The 15,055-nt window shown below is 36.1% G+C and overlaps 1 protein-coding gene across 1 annotated transcript in view; it reads left to right on the plus strand.

The window, feature by feature from the left end:
• Positions 1–15,055, plus strand: part of LOC309475585 (uncharacterized protein) — a 518,877-nt gene that overhangs the window by 39,700 nt on the left and 464,122 nt on the right. The window contains exons 31-43 of the mRNA XM_082138403.1: positions 1,067–1,237; positions 3,741–3,914; positions 4,229–4,399; positions 4,830–5,003; positions 7,081–7,248; positions 8,130–8,303; positions 8,479–8,649; positions 8,795–8,965; positions 9,628–9,801; positions 10,013–10,183; positions 12,494–12,667; positions 12,773–12,946; positions 13,622–13,795. Of these exons, the coding sequence (XP_081994529.1) occupies positions 1,067–1,237; positions 3,741–3,914; positions 4,229–4,399; positions 4,830–5,003; positions 7,081–7,248; positions 8,130–8,303; positions 8,479–8,649; positions 8,795–8,965; positions 9,628–9,801; positions 10,013–10,183; positions 12,494–12,667; positions 12,773–12,946; positions 13,622–13,795 (2,241 nt within the window). The remainder of the gene's footprint in view (positions 1–1,066; positions 1,238–3,740; positions 3,915–4,228; positions 4,400–4,829; positions 5,004–7,080; positions 7,249–8,129; positions 8,304–8,478; positions 8,650–8,794; positions 8,966–9,627; positions 9,802–10,012; positions 10,184–12,493; positions 12,668–12,772; positions 12,947–13,621; positions 13,796–15,055) is intronic.

Here is a 15,055-nt window from a genome sequence, read left to right on the forward strand (position 1 = left end):
CGAGATCTAGTGAAAAGCATTCACATTTGTCTTTTATTAACGGATCAAACAGCGCTGACGTGGAAACCAGGAGAAACATTGTGCCATGAATGAACCAGTTATAGGCTTTTAATCCACAGATCTGCAACATTCACCATGGATTTCATGTAATAACACTAACTGTAAGTTAACCATGGAAGTTTGGCATGAGTAAAATGCTTTCATGTATGTCTCACAACTTTTTCCAGCACTTCAAAACTCAAATATTATCATTTTTAAATGTTATTTTTAATGTGATGACCAAAACATGTTTTGTTCATCCTTCAGATATTACCCCCATTTATAAAACTAAAAGTGTCAAGATGTAGGAAAACTCACACTTATTTAAAAATAATTGTTCTTTTAAGAATATATATTTTTTTAAATCAAGGAAATTTCTTTGGCATTTCTTTATTTTTGCTGTACGTACCTAACCGTGACACCACTGTGTTGGATCGAACCGTGAATTTTGTGAACCATTACACCCCTACTTTTTACAGATGTTGATCTACCACAAAGTTTACCTTGATTGTTCTGCGTTTACAGTTTTACATTGCACACATTTTGTAACATTTCAAGTTCAAGAGTTTCTTTAATGCTTACTTTTTTATCTTAATATATAAGACAGAAAGATATTTTTGTTTACATTTTATTTTTGACTGCTATAACTAATATCATTTGTTGTTTGCCTTAATCATGTGGATTAATGAAATAAAATAAAAAAACAGTGGTTTAAATTCAAACATTTCTACTTGTCTTTAAAAAAAATAAAGGTTATAAAAACTGCCAATAATTATCGATACCGAACGATATGAAACATTATATTGTGATAATTTTTTTAGCTATATCGCACAGCCCTAGATGGGCATTCTGGCGCACATAAGCTGCCGTCGCATCATCCAGGTGGATGCTGCACATTGGTGGTGGTTGATGAGATTCCACCTTCTATGTAAAGCACTTAATTGTTTTTTATTAGAATCAAATGCAATTTTTCATTACAGCAACTTTGATAACTGAACTAAATCCTGCTTCATCTTCTCTTCTGCAGGTTTTTGAGTCCTGCTGCAGATGAAGCCTGTCAGTATGTGAAAAGAGTAACAGGTAAAAACCTGTTACTTCTGGAAGAGCTTAATCTGAGTGGATGTAAACTAAACTCAAAGGAAGTAAGGCAGCTTGCTGATCTACTGCAGGATAAACACTGTAAACTGAAAGTAATTCAGTGAGTATTTTACATGGTTTACATTTGCATTTTGCATTAAAAAGATAGACCCAAAAATGAAATGGCCCATGTACTCAACCTCAAGTTGTTCTAAATGAGGTTGTTTCTTCTGTTGAACATGAAGGAATGGTCCACACTGTCTTCCATAAAGCTGCCGTCGGCAACCCTGGAAGATTGAGTGGACTAAGACAAAATTTTGAATGTTTACAACTCTCATGCCCCTCCCCCAATATCAACTAATACCCTCCCATCTAGTTCCTGCTGGTCAGTGCGTGTGCACCAGATTTTCTGTGAACGCGCCCATCTTATCAGCATCGATCAACACCATGGAGTACTCATAAAGTAAATGGTTGATAAAGCACAATTACCTGTCGAGACGAAATGTTGCAAGCTCTGACCTCCTAGCTCTTGAGGTTAACCGAGGAATTGGAATCTTTTCCATCATCACTCTTCATTACTGCGCGAACTTCAGGCGTGTGCATGTGATTGTAACGTGTGCGAGGGGGGAGTGGGATCTGTGGTGTGTGCACGACCTGTGATTGACAGTCAGATCTCACATCCCCCAGCCCTGATTGGACCCGATGATCCGGGAGCGGTGGATTTTTGCAAAACAAATAACACGCTCCAGGTGGAGTTAGAAGCTCTGTTTTTTTTTTCTGAAACCACCTTATTTATGTTGTTCTGTCAGATTATAGTGTCGATTTCACTGAATATGATCAAAAATAATTTGCAGACGGCAGCTTTGATATAGAAAAAATACTATAGAAGTCAATGGGGACCAGAAATTGTTTGGTTACCCATATTCTTCGAAATATATTCTTTTGTGTTTAGCACAAGAAAGAAATGAATACAGATTGTAAACATCTTGAGAGCGAGTAATTGATGACAGAATTTTCATTTTTGGGGGAAATATCTCTTAAAAGTATCTTAAAATTATAACATTTGTTTTATATTGTATTTTAATGACTGGTTTAGATTAATGTATGTATTCATCTACATGTATTTATTTATCAAAGCAAAAAGACACCCACTTCCGGACCAGGATGTACATGGGTCGCAGCAGTTATGAAAGTCTTGTTCAATTTCAATGGGAGACATTGAGAAAAGCAGCAAAACTTTCACTAATGTAGCAGAGGCGGTGTGCAAATGGTGCTCATGCACACTTCCTCTAGCGCGGCTTTTGGTTAAAAGTTTTTATCTAATCAAAAAGATTATTGAAAACCAATCGTAAAAAAAAATCACTAAGCTCATATAGAGCTAAAAACATGTAGACAATTTCATAATTGCATGATCTCCCTCATTTTATTTGTTCACTTTTGTCTGCATTATCAACTGATTATGATTTAACTTATTATTATAATCTTACTAATATCTGATTTGATTTAAAGATAGGGTAGGCAATTTTTGAGCGGCTAGCAAGAGCGAGCTAGCTTTGAAAGCTTGAGATCCCACCCTCCCTTCAGAGTGTTTCTAAAGCCACGTCTCCTTCAAAACACATGAACGCACACAGCAGATTCTGCAAAGCATAACAAGATGAGAGACGGCGTTAAACTACTTCATGTCTCAAAGCACATAATATTACAATAATAATGAACATAATCAACTTAAAGAGCACTGACCTGTATCAGCTGACTGCTGCAGATTAATTTCAGCATTGATAGTCTTGACATTGAAACGCATAAATTCGAGAAACAAATCACTCTGAGTATAACGCCACAGGTTTGAATCTATTCCAAATAACACTAGTTATGGTGTGAATGGCACAGCATAAGCTGGTTGTTTTGGTTCAGGAGGAACTGTAAAAGACGGCTGCTGTTTCGGTTGCGTTGCTCGAGTCGGTGACTGATGTCTGTCTAACTCTGCATAGCATGAAGCACGCTGATGATGAGTGATGTCTGTGCGAGCAGGTGTGAGGACATATGAAAATATGTTGACAGGCAGGTAGGACATCGTTCAGACTGAATGCAATGTATATAATATATTTTGACCACCTAAATGTTTTGATTGCTATCAGGATGTGAAGAGACTTTCATTGCATTGACCAGCATTTGCAAAAAACAAAAAAAAACAAAAAAAAAACCTGGAACAAATTGCCTACCCTGCCTTTAAGTAATATATGACCTAGGTAGGCTTTGTTAATATTTTATTATTTTATTTATAAATACAAATTTGAAGGTTTGACAATGAGGTGCAATGACGTTGTTGATTGTGACTATTGCAACATCTCCAAAACCATAAAGTGAGCACCTCCTCGACTACACAAAACACTTTGTGGCAGCTGTGCCACAATTCCATCAAAATTGTGCTTGCTGCGTCCTGTGAGAAAGATCCTTTAAACCGAAACTCAAATGACCATAACACAAATCAAATGCAGGTCCCCCAAATAACTAATTGCCACCCACTTTGTGTATTCTTGCACAGACTTTGGTACAAATGATGATAATATGTGCAGAAACAGTTAAGGTTTACAATCTTTTTTTTTGTCTGTTTTCTTTCTCTTCAGGCTGAATAATAACAGTATTACTGAAGAAGGTTGTGCTGCTCTGACTTCAGCGTTTAATTCAAACCCTTCAAACCTGATAGAGCTGGATCTGAGTGGAAATAAACTAGGAGACTCTGGAATTAACAATATCTGTTGCCTGTTGGAAAAAACACAATGCAGATTAGAGATACTGAAGTGTGTATTTCATCTATTTCTTCATAATAATATTCATCTGTAAATGTTAATTTGATTATATTAACCGAAAAGGGTAAAAAGGCTACAGGTATACTTACATATGCTATATTTAATATTGTAAGAAATATTTAGAAATTTAAATTAAGCGTATGTTAAGGTATTTGTTGTATGTATATCTCTGGGGTGAAACTTTTTGCAAATAGGCAAATTTTTCTGCATTCTTTGGCAATGTTTTTTTTTTTTTTTTTCTAAATAGGTTTTATTTGTTCTATCCTAGAACATGCAACACCTAATATAAGCCTCTTTTCATACAGACTTGCAGACTGCAGTATCACAGAAAAAAGTTATGAAATTTTGACTTCCTCTCTGAAATCAAACTCACACCTGAAAGAGCTGGATCTGAGAGGAAATGATCCTGGAGGATCAGGAGTAAAGATATTAACTGATATGATCCGGGCTGGATGGTCTAAATTAAAGAACATCAGGTGATAAAATCCTTAAAATATTTGAAAGTAAGCCACAGTCATGGAGTCAGGAGTGTTAAGATTTAAGAGTGCTAAAAAGACAAGTAAGATGGTATAGCATTGTAAAGAGGAATTTGCTGAATTGCAATTTGAAGATTTTCAACACAAGATTTTTTCACTACTGTGTGACATTTTGAACTAGAACTAAGTTTTAGAACTATGTAAAAACATAAATTTTGACATTGCTTATTTATTTCCTGTTTATTATTTATAATAAATCTTCACTCAAGGGTATAAACTTATAAACATAACTTCAGACTTCTACCCTTCATACACACTTTACTACATGTTAATACATGTTAATCTGCACACATAAAGAGGATGGATGATGTAAAATGTATAAATTATAAGAAAAAATTCTAATCAGATTTTTTTTTTCTACATTCTGTAGCTTTTTGAAAAATGCTGCTGCAGAGGATGCGTGTAAGTATCTCACTGAAGTTCTAAATACAGATCCCTTGCAGCTGACAGAACTGGATCTGAGCGGAATTGAACTAGGAGATAAACATTGGAAGAATCTATCTGAATTTCTGGTGGACTCTTATTGCAAAGTGGATAAAATAAAGTGAGTAAACATGATTTTGTACATTATAACTTCGCAATGTGGAGATTTACCGTAGCTCTGTGAAGTTTTGCAGGGGAAAAAATGAACCAACCAACCTTAACTGCTTTTCAAACATCCTTTTTATATGGATCATTTTATAATCTTGGAGTAATGTTATACAAAACTGACACTCCCAGAGTCAGTGCCTAATCCGTTGTAGTTCCATTGTGTCACAAACGTTTGCTGAGCAACAGTAAATGTGACCATGCCTTTTAAGAATTGTATTTGTATATCCTTTTCTCAATACACATTGTTTCAAACCAGCTTTACAGGAAATCTGTCCGTTTTTAACAGTGAGGTATTGAAGAGCAAAAAGCCTTCATATAGGAATCATACCCAGCTAGGGAAGCCCATCCTCCTCTAGCAACAAATGAATGTCCTTATGACACAAATAAATAGCTCTAAGGTTATGCAGGTCACGTGATTCATTAAACAGGCAAAATGAGGCCTATAGGAGCTGATGCAGATGGTCATGGAGAAATTTAAGTCTCAACTCTAAGTATGAGAGATGCTGAGACAGACAAGGAAAGCGACATGAATATGATTTGTAGGCATATATTAACATGGACATCTGTAATGGTTCCATCACATAATAATTGACATTGAAAACGCATGAATAAATCAATTTGTAAAAAAAGCGAAGTAAATAGTTGACTTTTGAAACATCTCTAATTTAGTTTTAAACAGAGGTATGTCTGATTCCTCGTACATTTCCAGGTAGACTTTTACAGAGTTTAAGTGCCAATTGCCAAAAGGTTATTTTTTTGTGGACTCATTGTGTGATGATATTTTTGATAAAAAAATAAATTTTCTTACCTTTACATCTTTCTTGTCTTCAAATCGCGTTCTTCTTCTTCTGAGGTAAATCCAATGTAAGCTCAGGCGCGTCTTTCAAACTCGACGAAAAGTGAAGTGAAGTGTTTTGGTGTTTTGTTGTTGAGGTAATGAGCGAGTTCACGTTCCATGTGGAGATTTGCATGTGAATCTCTTTTGCGCGAGTGGGCGTAATTAAATATAATGAGCAAGCGTTTGAGAAGCTGGACATCTTGTTGGTTTTATACAAATTACTTAAACAGAGAATATTTGTTTTTGTTTTGAATCCGATCATTTAAAAGTACACACTTAAATGTTTATAAAGTTATATGGCTCATAAATGTGTGACAAGTATTCGCTGAGTTTTGTTTCAGTTTATAGACATGCTCAAGAAAAAAAAGTTCACTGCGACGTAGAGGCAGAACGCACACCCTGTTTATTTTCTTTATTTTACAAAAGCACAATGTTTTGATTTGATTGTACACATACAAAAGTAGAAATATCACAGATTCTTTTTTTATATTTCTTTTTTTCTGTATGACCATAAATGACGGAGTAATTTAAGTTTATAGTGCTACAATGTGGAGAAAATCCAGCAAAACGCGCCCGCGCGTTTGCCGACCTCAGAGGGTTAAGCACATTTGAGATGAGAAAAATCTGCACATAACCGATCACAGGTGGTCACCGCAAGATGCATGCCGGGTAGAATTGTGTCCTAGTGCGCTCCACCTTGCTCTGATGTCATGCTGACGTATGTCAAAAAAAATCTTGCGACGGTGAGGCGCACGTGTCGGATTCTGCAGTCAGAAACAGTTGCTCTCCACCGACTTGCTGACGACACAGCTTAATGTTCATTCGTTTAAACAACCATGATGTATTCTCTTTTAAAATGTTTGAATTTTGAAACTGAACTTTTTGAAAGAACTGTCCGTCTTTACCTGCACTTTTTTTCACTCCTTCCATTTCAGGCGAAGCACATTTCAAACTAGCCTATATATAGTCCAGTTTTCTTCGCGTTTCATGCACACCGTTTCTTTTATTAAATAGTTACACTGCTGTTTTAGATCCACTTCGCCTGATCTTCTTCCCCAGCCAGTGTGTGACAGCAAGAGTTTCTGAACTGCTACAAAGTTTTGACACTGTCAGCCACATGTGTGAACATATATGAAAACCTGTTGAACTGATGTGTGTTGAATATTTGCTGAAAACAAGTCTTCCTGTTTAGGCTGAATAATTATGAGATGCCAAAGAAAAGCTGTGCAGTTCTATCTACTGTTCTCTCCTCCAAAAATACCATCCTGAAAGAGATGGACCTGAACAACAGCCGTCTGCTGGACTCAGGAGTCAAAGAGATCTGTAAGGGACTGAAGAATTCAAAGCTGAAGATACTGAAGTGAGTATATTTCACCATCAGCTACACAAACCAGATCTAGCTTTATTGTGTAGTATTATCCAGCACATATATCAGTGCAACGGTGACTCGTCACACAGTGTTCAAAGATAATTAAGAGATTAATTTTTTTTGGTTACCTCTGATTTATTAAGAGATTTAAATATTGTTTGTTGTTTTTCTAAGCAACAGTAAAGATTTATCTAAAAGCATACAAAGGTATGATTGATTGTCTTATGATGAAAATAGCAGTCTCTCTTAGTCTGATGAGAGTTATTTAATTTACAGTAATTTAAGAGAAAATACAGGATATGGATTTAATTTCAATTAGTAACATCTCTAATTTTAAACAGATTGTGACATGTAGATTGTGACATGTAGATTGTCTGTTGTTGACATTAAACATGTTGGTCATAAAACGTCCTGACCTCTAAGTAGTTTAAACGGAGCTGCTAGAAATTCACCACATGTTGCAATAATCCCCCAGTGATCGAGCCAGAGGTCACAGTGGCAAGGAATGAAAAACATCAAATATGGTTGTAGCAGGAGAAAAATACTTTGAAAGAAACCAGGCTACACTGGGGGAGCCACTTCTCCTCTGGCATAACAATTAAAACAATGTCGACTTAAAAAATGATAACAAACAAGAGTCTTTGAGGCTTGTGGTTGGGATAGATTGTTTCAAATTTGACATGGCAGCAGTTCATCGAGTCTTTGACCTCACAACAGTGAGGCTCCTAGTGACCATTATTTAATTGTAATTCATTAAGCAACTTAGAAATTAATGACCGAATGTGATTTACCGTGTATCTGATAAGCGATTCTGCTAATTAATAAATTGCATCCACAATGTTAACTTTATTTAAATTTGTGTGTGTGTGTAGACTTTCAAACTGCAGAATCACAGAAGAAGGATATAAAGCTCTGGCTTCAGCGCTGAGATCAAACCCTTCACACCTGATAGAGCTGGATCTCACAGGAAATGATCCTGGACTATCAGGAGTGAAGGAGCTCAATGATTTATTACATAATTCGAAGTTTCAACCGAAGACACTGAGGTGAGTGTTTTTAAAATAATAAAGTCCAGTAGGTTTAAAACAGTTTTAGCTGAGTGTTTACATTTTAACCATCAAAAATTGGTTTATGGTGTCTGGGAAATTACTGAAAAGGCACTTTCACAAGATACTGTATGACATTGACATTACTGGACATTTAATGAACGTCTGTCTCCAGGTTTTTGGGTCCTGCTGCTGATGAAACCTGTCAGTATGTTAGAGGAATTGTGGGTAAAACCCCATTACTCCTGAGAGAACTGGATCTGAGTAAACATGAACTAGGAGACTCAAACGTGAAGAGACTTGTTCCTTTGCTGCAAGATAAACACTGTAAACTAAACACACTGATGTGAGTATTGTTTTCTTTTAGTATTGTATCTGAAGTATCTTACAGAAATCAGGTGACCATAACACAATAATCCACAGTAATCACTGTATATTGGCATCTAATACTTTGTGTTTGTAAATTCTCTCTCTCCTGTTCATCATTTTAGGCTGCGTAATTGTGGTCTAACAGAGGAAAGCTGCTCAGCTCTCGCTACAGTCCTGAGATCAAACTCCAGTCTGAAAGAGCTTGACATGAGTAAAAATAATCTGCAGGATTCAGGAGTGAAGAAACTCAAGGTTGGATTAGAAAATACAAACTGCACACTGGAGAAACTCATGTGAGTTAAATGAACCATTGTTTATTTTTAATAGTGAAATTATCTTCTGGTCAAAGTTTAAATATTTTATTATTAGTAAACTAAAGAAAAGACATGCACTTTCAATATCTTGCATTTAAAACTGATGTTAAACATTGATCATACTATCCTTACTAATAGTGATATTAAAACACATTTTAGGCTTAATATTAAGAAATGTGAATTGTGCAACAAAGAAGTACTCAGAATAACGTTTAATTTTAATATTTATATCAGTAAGTCTCAAGCGATATGTCAGTAAATATGTTAATGGATGTCAGTAAATATGTTAAGTCTCTTTATGTTCACACTATCCCTGAAAGAGGACTCAGATCCTTATTTGGTCCACTTTGTGATCACACTGTTGTTCTTTGGATCTAGTCCAGTTCAGTGTTTTGAGGGCTGACCCTATCACCTTCAATATTGTATCCTATTCACTTACATTGTATGTGCCTCACTAACCAAGATATTTGTTTTTAAAGATTATTATTATTATTATTATTAATTAGTAATGAAGTGGTATGTATTCTTAGTATGAAATAAGTGTTTTTGTTTTGTTTTTTGTTTTTTCTAGGGATGCATTTGATGTTTTTACGATATAAAACATTTTTCAGTATTTAGTAATTCAATTCTCTTTTCTGTAGACTTTCATACTGCAGTATCACAGAAGAAGGTTATAAAGCTCTGGCTTCAGCTCTGAGATCAAACCCTTCACACCTGATAGAGCTGGATCTCACAGGAAATGATCCTGGACAATCAGGAGTGAAGGAGCTCGATGATTTACTACAGGATCCAAACTGTCAAGTCAAGACACTGAGGTGAGACGTGATGGAATAACACAAATGATATGGAAGCATATATATATAATTTATTTATTTTTATTTTTCAATATAAAATATTTAAAAATGTTGCTGTTGTATCAACGTTTAAATGATTTCAAGAGGTTTTTATTAATATTTTCTATAGTTTCCATTATACCATAAATGTGTCATAACTGAATTGAATCCTTCTTCATCTTCTCTTCTGCAGGTTTTTGGGTCCTACTGCAGATGAAGCCTGTCAGTATGTGAATAGAGTAACGCGTAAAAACCCATTACTCCAGAGAGAGCTGAATCTGAGTGGACATAAACTAGGAGACACACGAGTGAATCAGATCTGTGCTCTACTGCAGGATAAACACTGTCAACTCAACATACTTCAGTGAGTATTTCACATGGTTTAAAATATTTATTTAGTTGACCATACTATGTCAATAATTTTCTTTGTGGGAGTCTTATTCCCTTTCACAGAGAAACAAGAAAATGTATAAAAATGAATCAAGCTTCTACCCAAAGCTGTGGAAACTAGTGACATCAAGCTTGAACAAGACACAAATTATTTCAGTTAGTCACTATCAAACAAGCGTTACTATTAACACACTCTGGGCCCTATTTTAACGATCTGAAACGCAAGTGTCAAAGCGCAAGTAACTTTGTGGGCGGGTCTCGGCGCTGTTGCTATTTTCCCGGCGGGATAAATGACTCTTGCGCCGGGCGCAAATCTAAAAGGGGTTGGTCTGAAGTAGCTTCATTATTCATAGGTGTGGTTTGGGCGTAACGTGAAATAAACCAATCAGAGCATCATCTCACATTCCCTTTAAGAGCAGACGCGCTTTTTCCTTGGCGTATTGCTATTATAACGGCGGATTTGCCAGGCGCGCGCCAAGAGCGGTTCACAGCCGAGGAGACCAACGCTCTCGTCACGGCCGTAAAAGAGAGAGAAGTGACATTGGGGATGGGAGAAACACACCCAAATTCGCTTCGGTTAAACAGGCATATAATAATGTGGGTAAATGTGTAAGCTAGATGTATGCTTTTATAATAAATTATTATATTTATAATAAATTGTCTATCTATCTATCTATCTATCTATCTATCTATCTATCTATCTATCTATCTATCGTTTGTAATAATATGATTTGCAAAAATGAAAACTGCTGCTTAACTGTGTAGATTAGAGAATCACAGTGTATGAGCGTTGTGCACTCTATACATTATGGTCAAGCATGCGCCCTTAAAATAGCATAATGAACAACGCGCAACGCGCCACTGACTTTAGACTAGGTTTTTTCTGGCCAGTGGCGCAATTGTTTTATGGAACAGTAAAATAGCACCAGGGAACGTTTGCGCCGGAACACGCCTCCTTTTTTGCGCTGAACCGCCCAGGGAGCGCAAGTTCATTCCCTAGTTTAGCGACGTGCTTCTGTGGAGGGAAAAGCGCGCTTTGCGCGGGTGCAAAATAGGAATGAAACATGCGTCGGTGTACAAAGTCAATTGCGCTGGGTGCAAGATAGGGCCCTCTCTCTCTCTCTCTCTCTCTCTCTCGATTCATTGATTCATGATTCATTCAAATTCATTCAAATATTACAGGGCTACTTTATTTCACTTCAGAATTCTAGATCTGAGCTGTCGATAAATAAAAATATAGGCAATCTGTTCTGTCAGATTTTGCACTGCAAAAAATTCAACATGACAAAACAGTCATGACAGCTGTTCTCTAGTCCATGCTGGCAACTAATCATGACCAACCAACATGAATTATATAAATAATTTTAATAGCACGGCCATTCAAAAAAAGGGGTCTACCGTAGTAAAACGATCACCGAAAATCATTTTGGGTGGGAATTAAAGGAGAACTCCGGTCAATTTTAACATTGAGCTCATTTTTGTACATTTGGAGTGCTGTCAATACAGAGAACAACGACAAAAATCGGTGTTGCCTACACCATGTAATCCTCTTTTTAAAATCTGCACCCTGTTGACTTCAATAGGGCAAGTGTTAAACCTGCTTTTAGCCTCTTAACATCCTTGATGTGTCATTACAAGTGCACAGCCAATGTGAGTGATTCCTTCAGAGTGAACACGGGTCAATCTGACTGCAGTAGATGTGAAAGTCGTGTTTTCGGTCGAAGTCCATAGTAATCGATTGTCGAGTTCACGCGCGTGATCATAGGTACTAAACCTATGCGCGTGAACTCGACAATCGATTACTATGGCCTTCGACCGAAAACAGGATGTAAATACAGGTATGTGCGCTAGCTGAAATAACATCATTTTTATTCATATCTTTCACATCTACTGCAGTCAGATTCACTCGTGTTCACTCTGAAGGAATCACTCACATTGGCTGTGCACTTGTAATGACACATCAAGGATGTTAAGAGGCTAAAAGCAGGTTTAACACTTGCCCTATTGAAGTCAACAGGGTGCAAATTTTAAAAAGAGGATAACACGGTGTAGGCAACACCGATTTTTGTCGTTGTTCTCTGTATTGACATCACTCCAAATGTACAAAAAAATGAGCTCAATGTTAAAATTGACCGGAGTTCTCCTTTAATGTAAAAAGTGTCCTGTCTAAAGTGAATGTAACTAGGCGGGCCAAAAAAACAAAAACAAAAAAACCCGATATGGTCAAAAGATCGGATCTGTGCATTAAGACTTACAGACTTTTTTTTTTTTTTTCTGTCTTCAGGCTGTGTGGATGCAGTATTACAGAGAAACAGTGTCTCATCCTGACTTCAGCTCTGAAATCAAACCCATCACACCTGAGAAAGCTGGACCTCAGTGGGAATGAAATAAGAAACACAGGAGTGAATCACTTATGTGACATATTGAAAGATTCTCTCTGTAAACTGGAGAGATTGAGGTGAGGAACATTCACATAGGCTTAAATGCTTAAAATCACTAGTTTAAACCAAAGCCTTGGGAATTTATTTTGTGGTATTTGAATGTCACATTTCTCTTAATATAGGTTAAGAGGCTGTAAAATGACAGATGAAGGTTGTTCTGCTGTGACTTCAGCTCTGAAATCAAACCCATCACACCTGAGAGAACTGGACCTGAGTGAGAATAAACTAGGAGACTCTGGAGTGAAAAACCTCAGCGATCTACTGATGAAAAAAACATGCAAGCTGGGAAATCTAGAGTAAGTTACAATACTTAACAGCAGATACTGTGTTATTCTCTGTTTAGTTTAAAGTTGGTATAACATTTTTTATTATACATAATGTTCATTTTATTAGTGCATATTACTGCACTTATTGTCGAGGAACCATAAAGTAATTTGCCCATGTACTGTAATCTTTAGATAAAACTTGATCTTTCTGAGATATGCTCACTTGACGTCTATGACTTATACGTAAATCAATGCACTTCACTTCCATTAAGCCTAACTGCATTCAGAGCTGCCTCCATTACAGTATACAAAAAAAGTAATCTGTCCCAAGTATGGTGGAATATACAAGATGCCCTGCATATTTATTTATTTTTGTTCCACAGTTTCACTCTGAAATATGCCATAATTCAGTGATAAAAATTGTTTAAAACAATGGTTCAGTCTAATGCTAACTTAGCAAAATTTGTATTTAGGGATCGCAAAGGGCACTTCATGATTCATGACTTTCTCACATTTAAATTTTGAAAATAGTATATTTAAATGTTATTTTTTCTAATTAATTTATTATTTAAATGATTAATTAATTAATTGTTCTTAATAGCTTAATCTACTATACATTTGATGACTTCTTTTGTCTGTTTGTTGTGGGTTTAGGAATACATTTTACTGAATCTGGCTTATTGTTCTTTCTCTTTCTGTCTTCAGTCTGTGTAAATGCAGTATTACAGAGGAACAGTGTCTCATCATGACTTCAGCTCTGAAATCAAACCCATCACACCTGAGAGAGCTGAACCTGAGCGAGAATAAACTAGAAAACACAGGAGTGAATCACTTATGTGACGTACTGAAGGATTCACACTGTAAACTGGAGAGACTGAGGTGGGTAATCTTCACATACAACAATTTAAACTAAGACACTTTATATACTAAATATTAGGTATGCACTGAATTGAAAATTCTGTGTCAAAACCGAAATAAAAAATTCAGGATGCACTTCGCCAAAAACCGAAACAGACATATAAATTAGAAATGAATAATCAATTAATTAATCAAACTTATTTAATAACCAACACTTAAATAGATAAAATTGAGTTGAACAAACAAGATACATCTGAGATGTACAAACATTTAAATTGCACCTAAGACAAGTTTTAAATCAACTTTTTAATAACAGAACAGTTTCTATTACAGTTTGTTAGTGAAATATAAACATTTAAACAACAATTAATGGTAATAAAATGCAGAAAAGCTAGTTCATGCATTCATGACCTCGAGACTAGATTACTGTAATGCTTTATTAGCTGGTTGTCCTGCATCCTCAATAAACAAGCTACAGTTAGTCCAAAATGCCACCGCTAGAGTTCTTACTAGATCAAGAAAATATGATCATATAACACCAATTTTATCATCACTATATTGGCTACCTATAAAGTTCCGTATTAATTACAAGGTATTGCTACTGACTTATAAAGCCCTAAACGGCTTAGCTCCAGTCTATTTAACCGATCTTCTATCGCCCTATAATCCATCGCGCTCTTTAAGGTCAGTAAATTCAAGGCTTTTGGTCATACCTAGGATATCTAGGTCCACCAAAGGAGGGAGAGCATTTTCACATTTAGCACCAAAACTCTGGAATAGTCTTCCTGATACTGTTCGTTGCTCAGACTCGCTCTCCCAGTTTAAAACTAGATTAAAGACGCATCTCTTCAGCCAGGCATTCATATAATACTTTTAATCTTGCAGTTAAATCCGGTCTCTAGTTCATAAACGCCAGAGGAGAACTGGCCCCCGACTGAGCCCGGGTTCTCCCAAGGTTTTTTTTTCTCCATTAGGTCACCTGATGGAGTTTTTCGGTTCCTTGCCACTGTTGCCTTTGGCTTGCTCAGTTGGGGATATTTGGGAATATTTAATTTAATTAATCAATCAACGATACTATTGATCAGCATTACCAAACGTGGACGTTCCACTAGAAACAAACATTGATGTATTGTTTTAATTTATTACTGTGAAGCTGCTTTGATACAACCTATGTTGTGAAAAGCGCTATATAAATAAACTTGACTTGACTTGACTTAATAACTTGTTTTCATGACAGATTTATTACAAACATAACCTGTTTTTGTGATGTCTTCATTATAT

This window comes from Leuciscus leuciscus (assembly GCF_965113295.1).
Source record: "Leuciscus leuciscus genome assembly, chromosome: 15".
In the NCBI taxonomy this organism is placed as follows: Eukaryota; Metazoa; Chordata; class Actinopteri; order Cypriniformes; family Leuciscidae; genus Leuciscus; species Leuciscus leuciscus.